The 20554-nt window shown below is 41.6% G+C and overlaps 1 protein-coding gene across 6 annotated transcripts in view; it reads right to left on the bottom strand.

Annotated features, from left to right (window-relative positions):
* Nucleotides 1-20554, bottom strand: part of USP13 (ubiquitin specific peptidase 13) — a 129764-nt gene that overhangs the window by 74018 nt on the left and 35192 nt on the right. For 4 of the 6 annotated variants that reach the window (XM_063722356.1, XM_024245131.3, XM_024245132.3 and 1 more), the window contains 3 exons: nucleotides 18264-18324; nucleotides 7449-7570; nucleotides 1502-1644 (listed from right to left, as the gene is read on the bottom strand). In XM_063722356.1, the coding sequence (XP_063578426.1) occupies nucleotides 1502-1644; nucleotides 7449-7570; nucleotides 18264-18324 (326 nt within the window). The other 2 variants (XM_054553035.2, XM_024245133.3) reach the window with 2 other exon arrangements.

The raw sequence follows: 20554 nt of genomic DNA, 5'->3' as shown, positions 1-20554 counted from the left end.
AACCCCAGCACTTTGGGAGGCCGAGGCGGGTAGATCACCTGAGGTCAGGAGTTCGAGACTAGCCTGGCCAACATGGCGAAACCCCGTCTCTATTAAAAATACAATAATTAGCCAGGTGTGGTGGTGGGCACCTGTAATTCCAGCTACTCGGGAGGCTATGGCAGGGAGACTGCTTGAACCCAAGAGGTGGAGGTTGCAGTGGGCCAAGATTGCGCCGCTGCACTCCAGCCTGGGTAACAGAGCAAGACTCTGTCTCAAAAAAAAAAAAAAAAAAATTACTGTTCCTCTCCCAGGGTAGCAGGATCACTCAGCACCCTGCCTGCCTCCCAGATGTGGACAAGCCCCTCCCAGCATCTCCAAGTGGCAATTTTACTTTTGAAAACTGACACAAAACTTAGGGCTAGGAGAGAAGCTCATTTCCTTAAAACTCCTCCATGAAGGACAATGGAGTTTCAACAAGTTTATTAAGGATCCTGTGTGTATAAATGACTAAAGTTCTAAAGCATTAATCACATACAGTAAAGCTAGTTTATACAAATCCGACTACACTGCAAATCTAAATTAATTAGAAAGGAGACCAACTTGACTAAATGCTAAACGTCAACTATATGCCAAGTACCTTACAGAAGTCTCATTTAATTCTAATAAACACCTTTCAGCATCAGTATTACCAACTCTATTTTTACAACGGAGAAACAGAGGTCCAGAAGTAACTCTCGTTTCCAAAGACCACACAGAAGGTGAATGCCATGCAACTGTCAGGATTCAACCAAATCAGACATATTCCTAATCCATCTGCCTATCCACCAACACCTGCCTCTGTAAACACACCATCACCTAATAAGAGGAGATATGAATACAGCCCAAAGAGTATTCCAGCCAAAATGTGACAACCAAAGACTTGTAAGTTGGACTGCCCTAAAACAAGACTCTGAGACAAAAAAGTGAAGGTAAATTGCTTGTCTGGGAGGTGATCCCAGGGAAGTGGGGAAGAGAGAAAAGAAAGGGTAGGAAGCTGGTACGGGATATGTCAGTGAGCAAATGTACACTGTGGGCGACTGGGACTCAGGCCACGTGGGGAATTGCAAGAGACAGATATCCCACCTGCAGGGGCAGAAAACTGGGGTATTAATCCACCCATGCCACAGTCGATGGTTTAGGGCTGCTCCAGGAGGAGGGAGGGAGCTTCACTCTGGTGTTTCTGACTGCCCCGTGCACCGGCATAACTGGCTTCAGCAAGCAGAAAAAGCTCTCAAGCAAAGCGTTGCAAGTGCTTGCAACTGGCAGCTTCAGGGCAAGGAAGGGCTTAGGGGTATGGACTGGGCACATTCAGCATCTACTACAAAGCTACAGACAATTTTAGAGAAGTTTTATATTTACTTTTAATAAAAGGCATCTGGTAAGAAAAAATATAACTGCCAATTCAAAAAAGAGGTAGAAAACAAATAATCCTTTGGTCAGTTTTAGGGAGTAAAGTTCCATTCTGCTATTTGACTCTCACCTTGGAGGAATCCTGACTCCATTGTCCAGCTGGGTGAGGTTGTTGGCATATTTAGATACTGGCAATTCATTTTCCCACGTGTCTGGGTCCTGCTTTCTGTATGGAGATTTTGAGCTGAGAACTGCATCACAAGCAATTGTTACCTATAAGACAAACCCAGATGTAATATATAAAAACAGTTTGAGAAAATAACAATTTGCTAGTGAATAGCAAATTCACTAGAACATGAATTTAAAAACTGAAGAAATGCAAACAGCGTAATTGTCACAAGAGAGAGATCCTGTTTTCCTGCACTTTCTCTGGATAGAGCTAGGTTTTGTCCCTGGCCTAGTGTTTGTAGTATTGACAATGTCACAGATAGCAAGAAACTAAATTCATTTTCTAAGCCCAAGCTTAGAGGTCAGATTTAACAATTCCTACCACTTAGCAAGCAGGGTGAAAAGTAGGAGGTGAACAATTTGCAAGGGTGAAATTAGATACAGGAATGCCCAGGATTTACCCAAGTGGTGTGTTTTCCTCATAACAAATGGACACTCAGATATCCAATATCCTCAACTCATCACACAATGGCACGTGGTCAAGGGCACTTGAATGGAATGTAAGCAGCATGGCTCCATTTCTTAATCTGGTGCAAATGTGACCCTGGACAGGGACACGCCTGGGTGTCTCTGTGCCAGATTAGTCCACATCATGAGCAAATCTGTGATGTCCTGCTCGGCACCAACTGACCACAGGGGAGGAGGAAAACAGACTCTCTGCCCTCTCCCTACCCAATTGATTCTGGCCATATGCCTATTACCCAATGTGCTACTGGCTTAATGCTATAAGCTATTTCTAGCTGTCTTTTCAAAACTTATATTGTGGTTGCAAAGTAAACTGGTACAGCCGCTTTGGAAAACAGTTCAGTAGTTCATCAAATGGTTAAACAGAGTTATCGCATGACCCAGCCATTCTACCATAGGTATATACCCAAGAGAAATGAAAATATGTGTCCACACAAAAACCTGTACACAACTGTTCACAATAGCATTATTTAGAATAATCAAAAAAATGGGGCCGGGCACGGTGGCTCACACCTGTAATCCCAGCACTTTGGGAGGCCGAGACCAGCAGATCACTTGAGGTCAGGAGTTCGAGACCAGCCTGGCTAACATGGTGAAACCCTATCTCTGCTAAAAATACAAAAATTAGCCAGGTGTGGTGGCATGCGCCTGTAGTCCCAGCTACTCGGGAGACTGAGGCAGGAGGCTCGCTTGAGCCTGGGAGGCAGAGGCTGTAGTGAGCTAAGAACACACCATTGCACTCCATCCTGGGCAACAGGAGAGAAACCCTGTCTCAAAAAAAATTTTTTTAATAAAAAATAAAAATAATGGAAACAACCCAAATGCTTATGGACATAACAAATAGAATGTAAAACAAAATGTCGTATGTACATACAATGGAATGTTATTTGCCAATAAAACGGAATGAAATATTGATACATGCTACAATATAGATAAACTTTGAAAATATATTCTAAGTGAAAAAGTCAGTCACAAATAGCATATTACATGATTCCATTTATATGAAAGGTCCAGAGTAGATAAATCTATAGAGCTAGAAAGTAGATTCGTGAGTGCCACAGGCTGAGCATGGAGGAAGGGCTGGAGGACGATGGCTAAGGGGTATGGGTTTTTTAGTGGGGCAAGAGAAATCTTCTAAAATTAGATAGTGGTGATGGATGCCCAACTCTAATATAATAAACGCCACTAAATTGTAAATAAATAAATAATAAATAACAAAATTTGTAATCTACATCACTAATATCCTGCACAACGAGCTGATCATTTTCCCCTGAGTAGCAGTTTCCCGTGTGTCTGGGTCCTGGCTTCTGACCCTAGAACCAAGGAAGGAACAAGAAACAATGGAGGAAGTTCCCTCAGCTGCCATTTCACCCCCACCTAGCCCACAGGCAATTCCTAGCAGCCCTGCGATGGGCCTCATGTCCACTCCAACCCCACCCCTCCTGGTCCTAGCCACCATCACGGTTCCCTGATAGCTACACGACAACCTCCTTACAGTGGCCTGCCCTCTAGCCCTGCCCCTCTTCTCTGCACAGCAGCCAGAGTGATCTGCCAGAGTGATCTGCTGTGAAAATTATATCCTAAACTTCTCCAGCTTAAAACTCTCCAAGGTTATACTGACCACTACTGATTGATGACATTGAGCTACTCACAGTCAGGAACAAGGAGGAGGTCCCCGGCCTCAACAAGCTTATAATCCATTAGAGATCGGGACTTAATAAATATAGCTAAGCCTTTGAAAAGCCCATTTATCTCCCACTACAAATGCTGTTGTATAATTAGCTTTTTCTTTCCATTTTGAAAACTCATCCCCCATCACCTTCCAGAAATGCCCATAGAAAATAGAGCTGAGTTCACCACAAGCCCCTTCCAGGCTTTATGGGTTTGGGACATGCCACCTTAGCACTTCTGGCCAGGACTTCTTCCTTGTTCCTGACTGTGAGTAGCCCAGTGTCATCGGTCAGTAGCGTTGAGAGTTTTAAGCTGGAGAAGGATAGGATCTAATTTTCACAGCAGATCACACTGGCTGCTGTGCAGGGACGAGGGCAGGCGTGGAGGAAAGACCACAGTTAAGGAGGCTGTTGTGTAGCCTCCTAATCTTTTGAGTCTGACCTATTATAACCTCCTTGTTTGTTTCATCAACTACCCAAATCATGTCTGTGTCCTCCTTAGGACTGTCTCCACGCCTACTAGATCTTTTCTAAACGTTCTGGTTTGCAGTGCACTATGATTCTGAACAAGACTCAAATAGAATCTTCTCCTTTGTCCTTGAATATCTTTGTGGGTGACAACCAACAAAACATCCTTAGACTTCTGGGCCTATAAAACACTGATCCAGTGTTTTCAGAATATCATCCCAAATCACTTAAAGGCCCTTTTTATGGGTGACAGCTGAAGGTCAGGATCCATCATCCCATAATCACACTGTGAACTATTTTTCCCTGGATATGTTATCTGAAGTGATGCAAAAAGACCTTGGTACTAGTCCTGGCTCCATCCCAAGCCTTCGTAAGCCTCCAGTTCAGTTCTGCACTGGAACTGGCTCAAACTGGCTCATAAGAGTCCAGCTTCAAATTTTAAGAAATTCGGCAAGATGGTTGCTAAACACAGCCATTATAAAACATTAAATCGTATAAACCTACGACTAAATAAAATGTTTTCAAACGGTGACATATAATCAAAAATTCTTCACTTCCTAATTGTTTTACTGTATCTCATTATTATCTATGTGCTCTTGAGGTTTTATTTACATGCATGTCAGCGGAATGCTGGAAATTCTGCATAATGGTCTGCTACTACCAATCTCTTTCCAACAGCGCATTCAGTGACGTCACATTGATAACCTGAAATCAGTCATGGCGGGAGTATTTACACCATGGAATCAGCAGACACTACAAAACGGCTTTTTCTTCCTAGGGAGCCTGTTGTTAAACATTTACAAGCACAGCACTGCTCCAATTCTTGATGTCAAAAATGAAGGCATTGGATTTCAAGCTCTAAGACCCCTGCCGAGCTCACAGTGCTATGTCTCTGTGAACCCAGCGTCACCCAGAGGTGCTTTAACTTTCTGATAGAACCTATAGAGTCACTCTCTGAAACTGAAATTCTTCTGTGCTAAGACACTCAGAAGATGAAGGAAGAATCACCTGGTTAGATGTTTTGAGCTCAATAATTTTTGCTATTTAACAGTTTAAAAAGAGAATAGTCAAACACCAAAAATATAGCAAAAGCATGAAAAGAAAATATAGTAATTGGCATCTTCTATGTAGATAAATCCTATCCGTTACCATCAGATAAGTCCAGGCTTTTCCTTTTATCTCCCCAGCCTCATCTTCCAAATAATTCTCTCTTCTTTTTTCATTCTTAAAGTATTTCTTAATACTAAAAGACTCTATAGTAAAAATGATGATATATCTTGCTGGATTCAGATTTCTATGGCACTTCTCTTATTTTAAATAAGACTATTCACATTTCAAATTATACTCCAAGTACGACAATAAGAAAAGGCTTTTTTATTAATTTTTTTAACATAAAGACTTATTCATGAGGGGCTGAAAGGAAAATAATTTATCATAACATTTATTCACAATGTTTCTTCTCTTCTGACAGCAGAAATAAGAGTTATATTAAACAAGGCAGTAAGAACTCTCGGTATTACAGAAATATAAGCATTAGTATATAATTTCAGGTAACGGGATGAGGTAAGGCCATTTTGTCCACTAATATATTTTATCCTTGGTAACAGCCACATGAGTCAACATGGAATTGGAGAAATCAAAGGTAATTTAATTCCGTATGCCCTACTGAACACTGTGCACTTAGTACTAAAAGAAGAGGCACAATAAATAAATATACACAAAATTTTCATTTCTGTGATCTTAGATTTAAAGTAGATTGGGGCAAAAGAGAATGAATGGTGGAAACCGAGTCCCTAGTGACATGGAAACCCCAAGCACAAATGTCCCCTCTTGGCAGGGACAAGTGAGCAGATGGCTACAGAGAGAGTCATGCAACATCCAGAAGACTCTGGGACCTAAAGAGCTGGCTTTGGTTCTGGCATGGTTTGAGGACGGAAAAAATGGACAGGCATGTCTAAACTCAATCCACCCTGACCCCACTGCCATCTGTGGCCAGGCTCTGGGAAGGCAAGGTGTGCACAGAGTGGAAAGAGGAAAAGAAATGGGAGACCAGGCAGGGCGCGGTGGCTCACGCCTATAATCCCAGCACTTTGGGAGGCCAAGACAGGTGGATCACGAGGTCAGGAGATCGAGACCATCCTGGCTAACATGGTGAAACCCCATCTGCACTAAAAATACAAAAATTCTCCAGGCGTGGTGGCGGGTGCCTGTAGTCCCAGCTACTCGGGAGGCTGAGGCAGGAGAATGGCATGAATCTGGGAGGCGGAGCTTGCAGTGAGCCGAGATCGCACCACTGCACTCCAGCCTGGGCAACAGAGCAAGACTCCGTCCCAAAAAAGAAAAAAAACAAAGAAAAAGAAATGGGAGACCAAAACAAAAAAAAGGAAAGAGGACAAAGTGGTACAGGCAATACAAGAAATGAGCAAAGAGCAGGAAAAACAGTTAGGGTCCCCACAGGAACTCTGTGCCCACTTCCAGCATGCGAGAATCGAAGGAAAACAAAACTTGGCTTCCCTATATCACTACCAGCAGATCCACCTTCAAGTCATTCAAGAAAATTAAGGTCCATCCACAAAACTGGATTAGAAAGAAAGGAAAAGGAAGAAAAGAGAACGGAAGAGGAAGGGGGAAGCTCACAGCTAAAAATATCTAAAACCTATAAAGTAGTCTTCGTTCACATAGGGAGTAAAACTGAAAAGAAGGTTCACTTAATCCCAGAGCTCCCGCAGACCTGTAGTTGGTAAATGCTTTGTTCTTTTTGTAACTGCGTCGCTATTGTTTCAGCAGTGGAGCACTTCTATTTTTTTCCAAACAAAATGTTACATGGAAGGCCAACATAATAAACATGATAAAAAGACTGTCATCCGTCCGATCAGAAAAGAGTCCCTCTCCAGCAGTCCCTGTAGATCTGGGGTGCAGAGTTTGAAAATCTAAGGAACAGACTGTGATTTAGGAGGCAAGAAGCCAGCCCAACCTGGAAGAGATCAGCTAATGAGCAACAAAGCCCTAACAGCACTTGAAGTAAGAGACAGCAAAAGGCCCAGCACTACTGAAATGTAAGCCAGCAAGACCCCTGTCACAGAAAAGAAGGGGTATGTGCATGTTCACGCTCATCCTCATCCTCTTCTCTCATTCAACCCGCTTTTCCCACCCCACCCCACCCCTGCACACACACACATCGCACATGCACACACACCTGACACAGAGTCATGCGCATCTAGCTAGCAGCCGTGCACACTCACTGACCAGGGCTGGTAACTCCTCAATATTTGGTAGTGCTATTTCATAGTGATCTGGGAATATAACAAGTTTGGCTTCATCTTCATATTCATAATCGTCGCTATTTAAATCATCATCAGTATCTAGATCTGAGGAGAAAACAAAAACAAAGAACAAGAAGTGAGGAAAATAATATCCCACACTATGGCAGCACTCCCTGGAAAAGCCAGAAATCTAAGGTGATGATGAAATACCAAGGGTGTGACATTTACAACTTTCTCCTCTGACAGGGCCGTCCGTCTGTCCTCAACCACCAATAGCAGGCCTTTCCATCAAGTTACGAATACTTATATATCAGTGACTGATGTATGAAGACTGAGCCATTTCATAAAGCTTTACAGTTAAAATAGACAAATGTGCAAGATACTCAATTCTCAGAAAGAATTTCTCAGAAAGAAAATTTCTTAGAAACTCTTAAAAAGGAAAGGATTGGTAATTACGATGTGTCAGGTACCTGGTTCCTGATTTCACAACAATAGGCTGGAATGGTTGTTTGGTTTCTTGGGGTTTTTTTGCAACATCATAATACGGAAGTATGGTTTTAGAGTTGACAAACTTAGGTTCAAGACTAGCTCCAAAACTTAATGTTACTTTGGGCAAGTCATAAACTCTCTAAGCCTTAGTTTTCTCGTTTATAGCATGAAGATAATAGCAAGTATCTCACATAGTTTATACAGGAGATAAATGAGAACAAGAGGCTTGGCATATAATAGGTAGTCAATACATGTTAGCTATTATTTAACAACAAAATCTCCCTCTTGCTCTCTCTCTCTCTCTCTCTTAAAGTGTTGAGTTATTGCCTAGTAGACCCGAGGTGGAAGCCCTATAATGTGAGTAGTCATATTGTCCTCGGCTGTGGAGAATTCTCAGTAAGGAAGATGAGCTCCTCTAGCCTGTTATCTATCAAGTCGTCCCCTCTTTGTTTGGTTCATCTCTGGTAAAGGTTAAACGAAGGCTCAGGGAAATGTCTTATCACAACATTTATATGGACATTTCAGCATCACTTTCACAGGGATGCCAGCATCCCAGATCATGTTTGTATATTTATGCTTGGAACTATGGTGACAAAGAGCTAGGGAGTTACATTCCACTCACATGCACACAGACCTACACACGAACAGGCACATGAACACACACACAGAAACATGGGCTCTAGAGACAGAAGAAAGTTATTTTACTTAATGAAGCAGCCACCTGAGAACCAAAGGATCTAGATTCTGTTATTACCTTGTATGTTTTCAATCAAAAACCTAGTATATGTTTGTGTACAGCTCTGCTCTTAAATTCCCAAAGGTAGGGCAGTTTGTAGTAATAAATAAATAAATAAGATACAGCTAAAATGCAGTCTAAGTTTTTTTGTTTTTGTTTTTGTTTTTGAGGCAGGGTCTCACTCTGTTGCCCAGACTTGAGCGCAGTGGTGTGATCATAGCTTACTACAACATCAAACTCCCAAGCTCCAGCTACCCTCCCACCTCACCCTCCTGAGAAGCTAGGACTGCCAGGCCTGGCTAATTTTTTTTTTATCTTTTGTAAAAACAGGGTCTCACTATGTGGCTCAGGCTGGTCTCAAATACCTTGCCTCAAGTGATCCTCCCACCTCAGTATCTCAAAATGCTGGGATTAAAGGTGTGAATCACCGCCTGGTCTAAATGTTTTAATAAAAGATTCTAAATTATAAAAGTCAGAAATACCAAAATAAAGAACCAAACCAAACAATATTACTAGGTAGCAATAAAAGTGAGGTTCATTTGACAAAATGTAATTTTAAAGAAGTTTAATTAGTAAGTAAAGGCATTAATTTAAAGGATATAATTCAAAGAAAGATTCTACATGTTATAAAAATGTGAATGCTTCAATATTTATAATTTTTTTAAGTTGGAATCTAAATGTTTAATTTAAAAAAATGGTATTCAACCTGGCCAGGCATGGTGGCTCACACCTATAATCCCAGCACTTTGGGAGGCCGAGGCAGGTGGATCACGAGGTCAGGAGTTCAGGACCAGCCTGGCCAAGATGGTGAAACCCTGTGTCTACTAAAAATACAAAAATTAGCCAGGCGTGGTGGCGCACGCCTATAATCCCAGCTACTCAGGAGGATGAGGCAGAGAATTGCTTAAACCCAGGAAGCGGAGGTTGCAGTGAGCTGAGACTGCGCCACTGCACTCCAGCCTGAGCGACAGAGCAAGACTCCACCTCAGAAAAAAAAAAAAAATAGTATTCAACCCAATAGAATATTATTTAAATCAGTTATTTAGACTATGTAGGAACAAAAATGTTTATGCTATGTTAATGCTAAAAACACAAAATTCATCTTCACTGTAAAGACTATATTACGCTCATAGACAAAAAAGAGAAAGAAACCTAAACAAATGGAAATAATGAGTGAGTGAATTTTATTCTTAAATTTTTCTTTATTATAATATTGTATATATAACAATTTTAAGTAACCAAAGCATAAATCGTGTGTTTTTATGTGCAGATTCAGCTCATACAAGATATTATCTGTCTCTTTTCCACAGAAAACATGCTCATTTAAAGCTAATTCAACTCTTACCTGGCATAAATAAAATACAAAAAAAAAAAAAAAAAAAACCCACTCTGGCATTTAGTAGCTATGTAACCCTAGAAAATTTATTTCTAAGTGCATTTTTCTTGTGAGTAAGCCATAGATATTATCTACTCCACAAGACTGTTAAGTGGATTAAACAAGGTAAAGTTTTAAGGCACCCTAGTATAGGATCTGGTAGGTACTAGGGGACTCCACAAACAATAGCCGCCATCACCATCATCATCATCACCTTCTCCCTATTCCTGACAACTAACACAACCAAAAGTGCCTTCCCTTCCCTTTGGCTGCAAGACTATGGCACCATGTGGGGATCTTCTGTGAAATCTGAGTATTCAGAAGTTATCGCCTTCAAATTCTTCTAGACTGTAAGCTCAGAGAGCAGGAAATGAGTCTTACCTCCCATGTTCCTAGCCCCTGTACTGTGCCCGGCACACACCACACACTCTGTAAATGTCTGTGAATGGGGACTTTAGGAAGTCAACAACATCAACATGCTAAAAACAACAGCAAAACAAGAATATCAAAAGAGTTGCGTTGTATTTTAATTGGTGACTCACATGTTTAAGAGGAAGCAAGACTGCTGTCATGAAGAAAAGCAGAACTTTGTTGTGCTTCTTTACACTTAGTTTAAGTTTACTTTTACTTTTAATTCAATGGAATGGAAGAGGGGCATGATCTTTCCCAAAAAACTTAATCCAAATTAGGGAAAAGTCCATCAGAGGTAAACTACATTCTGATTTTAGGGGACAAATCTAAGGTTCTTCTTGAACACATATGACCCCACAGCCCTAAGTCCAACCTAAAATTTCCACGTCTCTAAATCATGTCTCATCACCCCAAAAATATTTAGTTGAAGAAGCTACAGAGTAATCATACCCTAAGGACCCCCAACTTCTCCCCAGCTGCTACTTTCTATTGTGGTTATTAAGTGGCATACCCAAGAGAGCTTTCTCTACGTTTAAAAATAAATAAATAAATACAAACTCTGCTTCGATGATCCTCCCAGATCCCTGGGAGAAGTGGCTAGGACTACCCATTTCCCCAAGATGCCTAAGCTATGAAGGAGGACAGTGAGGGAATGAATGGGTCCCTACCCAAAGCCAGGGCTCTGATTCCCAGGTCAGTGTTCTCTCACCCTGACCATATTAACTTTAATTGTTGGAGGTAACCGATCTGTCCAAGGGCTGCAAAACCTAACCAACTATTTACCTTCAAAAGAACATATTATTTTACCCACTTCAGAAAGAAATAGCAAAATGTAGTTTATTAGAACCTTCTGGTTATCAGAGGCGCAGATGAACTTTCTGAACAGGCCCATTAGCGAAACTTTGCACAAATTTTCTGTTTTCAATCTATTCCTCAGCAAGTTTAAACACCTGGTCTAAGCCCAAAAAAAGTGGAATTTAAGTTTTCTGAGGTGAAGTGGTGGTTCCTTGGAAGTTCCACTCTTTAGACACAGAGAACTGAACTCCTTTACACCTATTTGTGAAAACTAGGACAGACTCCATAAAGATGTAAATATTTAACACTGTTTTTTATGATGTATCAAATGTATGGTATTTTTTAAATTAAATGCATTACCAGTTATTTACATATCTATGCATATTTGTAGCTTTATTGTAAAAAATACATATATGGAATTAGGCCAGAATCACATTATGAGCCATAGGGTATTTCTTGAAGGATCCAGAACTCCCTTACCTCCTTGCTTCTGTACTATCTCTTTCATATCAGCTTATACCTCAAACTCACCAACTTTCATATTTTTCCAAGTTATCTTTCTACAACACAACCTAATAGTGTCCCTTTTTAGCTGAACTCTCCCAGTTCACAGCACCCCTAAGCATCCCAGCAATTTTTTTCACAGCAACCCTAAGTCAAAAGAAATGCCTGGCCGGGCGCAGTGGCTCATGCCCGTAATCCCAGCACTTTAGGAGGCCGAGGTGGGCAGATCACAAGGTCAGGAGTTCGAGGTCAGGTTTTGCCAACATGGCGAAACCCCGTCTCTACTAAAAATACAAAAAAATTAGCCAGGTGTGGTGGCGGGCGCCTGTAATCCCAGCTACTCGGGAGGCTGAGGCAGGAGAATCGCTTGAACCCGGGAGGCGGAGGTTGCGGTGAGCCAAGATCATGCCATTGCACTCCAGCCTGGGCAACAAGAGCAAGACTCCATCTCAAAAAAAAAATGCCTAATGGTTCTGTTTATTTGGTAGTTAGATCAAAAAAACTTGGTAAGTATTTACGTTCTAACAACTAATTAATCATTTGCAAAAAATACGTACAAGTTGAAAGAAAAAATATTTCACTCTGAAATAGCCCCAGTCCTTCACTAATGGGATGTGTGCAGCTGTTGGGCAATGCACAACTTCCCTGAATCGGATCAGCCGCTGCCACCCTTATTTCCCATTTCACATTGATTTTCACATGGTGCTTGACTTTTACCACAGAAACCACTAAAAAAAACTCCAGCTTTACAAAGATATGAAGTTATTGGAAGGAATACAGGGTAACCTAATAGTAAAACTACACTGTGTTTAGTTCATGCAATGTTTGAGCATCACTATGTTCCCTCAGAGACTTAAAATATCCCTCAGTGCCCTGGTGAGCTCACTGTAGCACTCCAGGGTGCCTCAGAACACAATTTGGGAGCCGAAGGGTTAGTGGCTCCCTAGGGACTACTGCAAAAAGAAATCTAAAAGCATTATTTATGTATAGACAATCGCTGAGAGGATACACAATATATACAAAGATGTACAAACAGAAAATTTGTCTCTGGAGGCAGTAACCAAGTGGCTAGGATACAGGGAAGGGAGGGGAAAAAAACCTTAATTTTCACTGAAAAGCCCTTTATAACTTCTCAATTTTAAGCTTTACCCATGAGGTACATATTGAAAAAAATTTTTAATCCTAAATGTTTTAAAAGTATAGAATTTAAATGATTTTTCAAGTACCAATAATTGTCGTTGCTAGTTAAAAAAAAAAAAAATAGCAGCAAAAGCTAGTACTGAGGTCATTTCACTTGAATGAACGTCAAAGTAATGTGGAGGGAAAGTGATTTGACCACTGAGGGGCAGGGTGCTGTTCAGGACAACGGGAAGCCTTTTGGCACCAGCCAGTGGCCTCAGCTTCTCTTGTAAAGTCAATTGCAGGTTGTAACCAAATGATTCAATGGTTTCAATGTCACTGTTGAGCCAATGGAAAAGGAATTATTCACAAAGTCATCAAATGAATGGGAATAAAACACCTCCATCCAAGAAAAAGCATTGGCCACCTACATCTGTTTCATGAAGCGGAAGAAGGAGCATCATAATTTCATTTCAGTACCAGTGAAATAGTACTTCCTAGCCAAAAAATAACAGAGACACTGCAAGAGAGCTCTGAGTTATCTTCCTCTCCATGAGGAAACAATCCCAGCGTCCCTTTGAGGGAAAGAGTCTGTGGCAGAGGCTACTAGCTGCCTCCCAATACCCACTGTCCCCTTCTTCCTAATAAGAGACCCCAAACTTTACTCAGTGAAGCCAGTTGGTGGGCTTTATTTTCCAGTCTCCTGTGCAGCTAGATGTGGCCACGTGACCAAGTTCTGCCAGAGAGGCGTAAACTGATTGGGGGCTCTATGAGAAGGCTGACAAAGGCAAGGTGACTCTGCTGGGAGATAGACTATTTTGTCCTTCCTATTTCTCCTCTTTTCTTTGTTTCTTTTTTTTTTTTTTTTTTTTTTTTTGAGAGATGGAGTTTCACTCTCGTTGCCCAGGCTCGAGTGCAATGGTGCGATCTCAGCTCACTGCAACCTCCGCCTCCCAGGTTCAAGCAATTCTCCTGCCTCAGCCTCACAAGTAGCTGGGATTACAGTCATGTGCCACCATGCCAGGCTAATTTTTTGTATTTTTAGTAGAGACAGGGTTTCACCATGTTGGCCAGGCTGCCGAACTCCTGACCTCAGGTGATCCACCTGCCTCGGCCTCCCAAAGTGCTGGGATTACAGGCATGAGCCACCGTGCCCGGCCTTCCTTTTCCTCTTTCATGCTTTCCAGAATCAGGATGTGATGGCTGGAGTTCCAGTAGCCATTTTGGACCACAAGGTGACCATGAGGTTGGAAATCATGGGCCAGGATGGATGGTGAAGCAGGAATATGGGAAGAGCCTAGATCCCTGGTGAACATGAGGCCATCACATCACTGCACTTACTGCTTCCCAACATCCTCTACATGACAGCAAAATAAGCATCTGTCTTGTTTAAAGTTACCAGAATCGGCTGGGCACAGTGACTGACACCTGTAATCCCAGCATTCTGGGAGGTCAACACAGGCAAATCACTTGAGCCCAAGAGTTTGAGACCAGCCTGGGCAACATGGCAAAACCCCGTCTCCAAAGAAAAATACAAAAATTAGCCAGGCATGGTGGCACATGCCTGTGGTCCCAGCTACTTGGGAGGCTGAGGTGGGAGGATCACTTGAGCCCTACAGGAGGCCGAGTCTGCAGTGACCATGATTATGCCACTGCACTCCAGCCTGAGTGACACAGTGAGATGCTGTCTTGAAAATAAATAAATAGGCCAGGTGCAGTGGTTCACGCCTGTAATCCCAGCACTTTGGGAGGCCGAGGTGGGCAGACCACCTGAGGTCAGGAGTTCAAGACCAGCCTGACCAACACAGTGAAACCTCATCTCTACTAAAAAAAAATACAAAAATTAGCTGGGCATGGTGGTGGGCACCTGTAATCCCAGCTACTTGGGAGGCTGAGGCAGGAGAATTACTTGAACTCGGAGGGCGGAGGTTGCAGTGAGCCAACATCGCACCACTGCACACCAACCTGGGTGACAGAGCAAGACTCTGGCTCAAATAAATAAATAAACAAAGTTACTAGTGTTTTAAATTTACTGTTACATAAACCAGATGTAACCCTAATACACAGCCCATCACTGAAATTAACTTACAGGTCACATCAACTCAGAGGGCTGGGACCAATGTGACAAGAGAAAAGTGCCTGTTCCTAGGAGATAAGAAGCACCAGTAGAGGGGGGGCATTAAATCAGAACTTGCAAAAAATGAATTCCTGTAAAAAATAACTTCCCGGCCAGGCACAGCAGCTCACACATGTAATCCCAGCACTTTGGGAGACTGAAGTTCAAGACCAGCCTGGGCAACACAGTGAGACCCCATCACCTTAAAAAAAATTTTTTTTAATTAACCATGTGTGGTAGTGTGTGCCTGTAGTCCCAGCTACTTGGGAGACTGAGGCATGAGGATCGCTTGAGCCTGGCAGGGTGAGGCTGCAGTGAACTATGATTGTGGCACTGCACTCCAGCCTGGGCAACAGAATGAGTTCCTGTCTCAAAAAAAGAAAAAAGAAAAAAGAAAAAGAAAAAGAAAGAACTCCTACTGGGATGAAAGAGGTAAATTTGTAAAGAACCTGGATATAAAACAATAGGGAGAAATGGGATGTGGGGCTAATGGCATTCATTTTTAAATTAATATAGTCATAGAACACTTTTTTTGGGCTGTGAGTTCTATATGCACCTTGTGGCTTTCTAAGATATGAAATCTGACCTGAACACAGAGAATAACCCGTAGAAAAAGCCTCACTGAAACAAAATGGTAGGTAGTCCCCTACGGAAGAATGGAAGGAAGGGGTCCACACAGTTTGAAGCACAAAACCTCAGTGCTAACTTTCAATTAATTTCTAAAACAGTTTCCTGATAATATCCTCTACAACCAAAATAATCACTAGAAAAAAAATCAAACCTCCAGGTCTTATGAAAAGAAGACACAAAAGTTAAAGGCCAAGGTCAGCTAACTTCTTCATTCAACCAAAGAAAATAATAAAAATTAACAATGGTAAGTCAAAATGTTTAGTTAGTTCTGCCTTCAAGAAGAACCTGCTGACGTTACTTAATTCAAATGAAATCATATGATCTATATTAGTGCAAAGGTGCTGGAAGACTAATAACCAAAGCATCAGAAGATATTCAATAATTTCAGCTTTGGGGTTCATGCTAGCCTGGTTTGGGTTTAGTTGGTTAAACTGGGTTGTGGTCCAAAGGCAGGTTGAGAAGTAAGATTGGCCAAGTTAGAAGAACCAACTGCAGATAAGCCTCGTACAGAAAAGCATGAGCTGAGAAGCAGGAGAAGACAGCAAGGTTGGATCCAGCATAGAGTAACTGAGAATTAAACCAGGAAAGAAACTCAGCTCCACAACAGTTTTCAATGGCTTCACTTTTCAAATAATTCATGTGTCTTTTCATCACAGTAACATGTTTGCTACAGAAAAAGCTTAAATATAGAGAAGCAAAAAGACAAAAATCAGAATCACTTCCATTCTATTACTGGGAAAGAGCTACTATTAACAGTTTGGAGTATTCTTCCAGACTCTTCTGATCTCCCAGTTATATATGTACACATGTGTATGTGTGTGTAGAAGTGTGTGCACACACACAGATATACATTCATACATGCATGCATACATACATATACATGTCTATATCTGTACATACATATGTACATGTATGTATAGAATTTTTTTACAAAAATGAAATCATACTATGGAAACAATTTTACAAATCCTTTCAAACAATAATCTGAGGCATTTAGGCATATAAACTTGTTTGGTCAAATATTATCAAACCACTTTTTCACTTGAGAAAACCATATCAGAAGCTTAATATGACCATAATTATATGATACAGAAATCAGTAGTCATTTGCATAAGCAAAACTGGCCCTTCTAATAAGGGAAATTTTCAAATCACCATTAGTCAAACACTAGAGCCATCATTATTGCAGGCAAGGTCCACTGATGCTAAAATTAGTGAGCAAAACTTTGAGGAGAAACAAAATATTTAGCACAGTCTCAAAGTATCACTCTCAAAATATTTCTTAATTACACTATAACTTTACAGTGAAGAAACCCAGCAGACACTACCTTAACAATGATCAAGTTCAACATCACCAGTATGACAACATGTTAACATCATGTACCCCTGATATCATGCACTAAGAAGGGCACGCTATCTCTGTAGGATTCTTTCCAAAAATGCATGCATACATACTTCACATTTTTCATGAGAAAACATCAGATAAAGCCAAACTGAAGTCTAGTCTACAAAATAACTGACCAGCACTCTTCAAAAGTGTCACAATTATTAAAGACAAAGAAAAACTGAAGAATGATCAGAGTCTGGAAAGGATTAAAGAAACATGACAACTAAATACAATGCGGAATCCTGGATCATATCTTGTAACAAAGAAAGGACATGAGTGGGAGAAAAATTATGAAATCTGAATGAAGTCTGCAGTTTGGCTAATTTTAGAAAGAAAAAGAAAAAAATTGACTTCTTTTTTTTTTTTCTGAGAGACAGGATCCCGCTCTGTCACCCAGGCTGGAGTGCAGTGGCAATCATTGCTCACTACAGCCTCAACTTCCTGGGCTCAAGTGATCCTCCTGCCTCAGCCTCCCAAGTCACTGAGACTATGGACACACACCACTACACCCAGCTAATTTTTTAATTTTTTGGTAACGACAGGCCCTTTTTATATTACCCAGGCTGATCTCAAACTCCTAGATTCAAGCAATCCTCCTGCCTCAGCCTCTCAAAGTGCTGGGAATACAGGCGTGAGCCACTGCAAGAGCCAGCTATTTAAAGTTAGCAAAAAATTGGCCGGGTGCAGTGGTTCACGCCTGAAATTCCAGCCAAGGCAGTTAGATCGCTTGAGCTCAGGAGTTCGAGACCAGCCTGAGCAACATGGTGAAACTCCATCACTACAAAAAGTACAAAAAATTTAGCCAGTCGTGGTGGTGTGTGCCTGTGGTCTCAGCTACTTGGGAGGCTGAGGTGGGAGAATGGCTTGAGCCCGGGAGGCACAGGTTGCAGTGAGCCAAGACGGCACCACTGCATTCCAGCCTGGGCGAGAGAGCCAGACCCTGTCTCAAAAAATAAAAGTGAAGTAAGCAATAAACAGAACTGAAGCAGAATTATAATTACTCTCAAGTCACTGTAAGTATAATTGCTTCAAAGCACTAAACCCAACTAAGAGGGCTAAAAGCACACTTCGCTTGTAGGTAAATGCAAAGTGGAGGCAGGCCTTTAAATTTGTGCCTCTCATCCTTAAATTGTACAGCAATAAACAACCTATTACTCCAAATCAAAGCTGCACATGAATATGCACACATACACTCACACAAACACAAAATCTGAGCATGCTACTGATAATTATTTACCTAAAAAAATCTTGGAATTCCTCCTTTTTGGTAACGCTCCACCAGACGCCCCTCTTACCTTCTGAAAAGAAAACAAAAGATCATTAAAATGCAGCCTATAAAATAAACATCTTTGTGGGGGAAAAGCACATCTCAGAGGTTCCTAGTTTTTACAGAAGGCCAAGAAGAAATATTCCATCTAGATTAGCAATTCCAGGATAAACAGGGAACTGACCCAGGTTAATGCAGGTAGGTGAAGGGCAATGCTATCCACATGCTTATTTTTATTAAGTTATAAAGAAAGCGCTTCTGGAAAGAGAAATGGAAACCAGGGATCAAGGTGAAGTCGATACTTAAATTTCAAATCAGTACCTGCTCCCAAGAGGGCAGGAGTCCAGGCCTGACATTGAAAAACTCAGGAAAGATGATGGGGCTCCAGAAGGTGAGGATCTTATTCTCCTGCTTACCCAGTGGGTCTCTAGTGCTTGGCCCTGGGCATGCCTAACAACTATTGTTGAAAGGCTTAATAAATATCAATAGTCATTGATAGTGTAGTCATATGAAATCTCAATCTAACCTCCCTAAACATTTTTGGAGCACCAACAAGTGGCTATGTTTGCCATCGTAAACATCGTGTATTTTCTTTTTTTTTTTTTGTCTTTTTTTTTTTGAGATGGAGTCTCACACAGTCGCCCAGGCTGGAGTGCAGTGGCGCAGTCTTGGCTCACAGCAACCTCCGCCTCCCGGCTTCAAGCAATTCTCCTGCTTCAGCCTCCCGAGTAGCTGAAATTACAAGTGGCTGCCACCACACCCGGCTAATTTTTAGTATTTTTAGTAGAGACGGGGTTTCACTGTATTGGTCAGCCTGGTCTTGAACTCCTAACCTCATGATCCGCCCACCTTGGTCTCCCAAAGTGCTGGGATTACAGGTGTGAGCCACCGCACCCTGCCTAGCATCATGTATTTTCTACCTATGGTGGAAGCTGTCAGCAGTAATGACATAAAATGCCCATCAACTGATAATACAAAAGAGGCCATTCATCTGATGCTCGCACAAAACATTTTACTCTCAAATCAAGTATAATGCCAAAACCATATTTCCACAGTGTATGTTTTTTCAGTTTCTAGAAAAAAGCACATTTCCAGCAGACCATCATGTGTGGGTTTAATGTTGCATCATTCCAAGCAGCCAGAGGTGTCGAGACCTTGCTGCACATTTTCTGCTTCTCAGTTCGTCCTCTCATGAGTCCTAAGTCTGCTTTCTCACATTTTAATAGTTGACTTTGAAGGCTGACTCATCCTTGTGATTCTCACATTAAGTTTTTACAGCTTCTACTACAGGTTTACAGTTCACATCTTAGGAATCTGCATTACAGAACACTTTCTCAAAAACCTGTCCCTCCAAATACTGATGCCAAATGCACACCTCCTCTCTTAGAATCACTCCTCTATTATCTCAGAGACTGTTTCTTCCCCCTCTCCACTTACCTGCTTCAAAAAGGGATGAAATAAAACCTATTGCAAAACACCTTTAACAATCCTGGAGGTCCCCTGAAATCTCTCTACAGAATTATATGGTGTCCTTTTAATTATTTTAGTCTCACTGCCCCCTCCCTTCCTGCATGATGCCAGAAGAATAACAAGGAGGGGTTGCACGAAGACTTGCTAGAACATGAGCCTGTCCCAGACTGTGAGATTCACATCTTAGACTTGCAAAAGAGTAGAACCTCCTTCTAAAGACCATCACCTCTGCATCAGTCAACAACCAAAATCAACAAGGTTTGAGAAAATAAAACTCCTCCATCAGCAAACATGACTGTGCCCATGTGTCAGATTCTATGCTGGAGTTCAGACTGCCAACTGAATGAAGACATGTTCCATCTTTTAAGGAGCTAGCCAGCATAGTAGGGGAGCATATATGTAAACAAATGATACCACAGAAACGGTCTGGTGAGTGCTAAGAAAGATTCAAAAAAGGCACAATCATAACATAAGGAGAAAATGATCAGTTCATCTGAGGATAAGGGTGTGGGCAGGGCTGGTAAGAGCAGCAGCAATCCTGGCATATAGCAGCTACTGAGTAAATATTTGTTGGCTGGATGGATAGATGGATGGATGGATGGATGGATGGATAGATGGATGGATGGATGGATGAATGGATGGATATCCTGACTACAGGGAGTAAAACAGGTAAGAGGGGAGTGGGGATAGAATTAAGACATCCTAGACAGAGAAAACAGCATCCAGACAGAGAAAACAGCATATACAAAAGCATAAAATCACAGTGTGCTCCAGAAAGGAGAAGTGATTTG

The sequence above is a fragment of the Pongo abelii genome, chromosome 2, assembly GCF_028885655.2.
Source record: "Pongo abelii isolate AG06213 chromosome 2, NHGRI_mPonAbe1-v2.0_pri, whole genome shotgun sequence".
Taxonomy (NCBI): Eukaryota; Metazoa; Chordata; class Mammalia; order Primates; family Hominidae; genus Pongo; species Pongo abelii.
The sequence above is the reverse complement of the archived record's forward strand: the minus strand, read 5'-3'. Positions and strand labels throughout refer to the sequence as shown.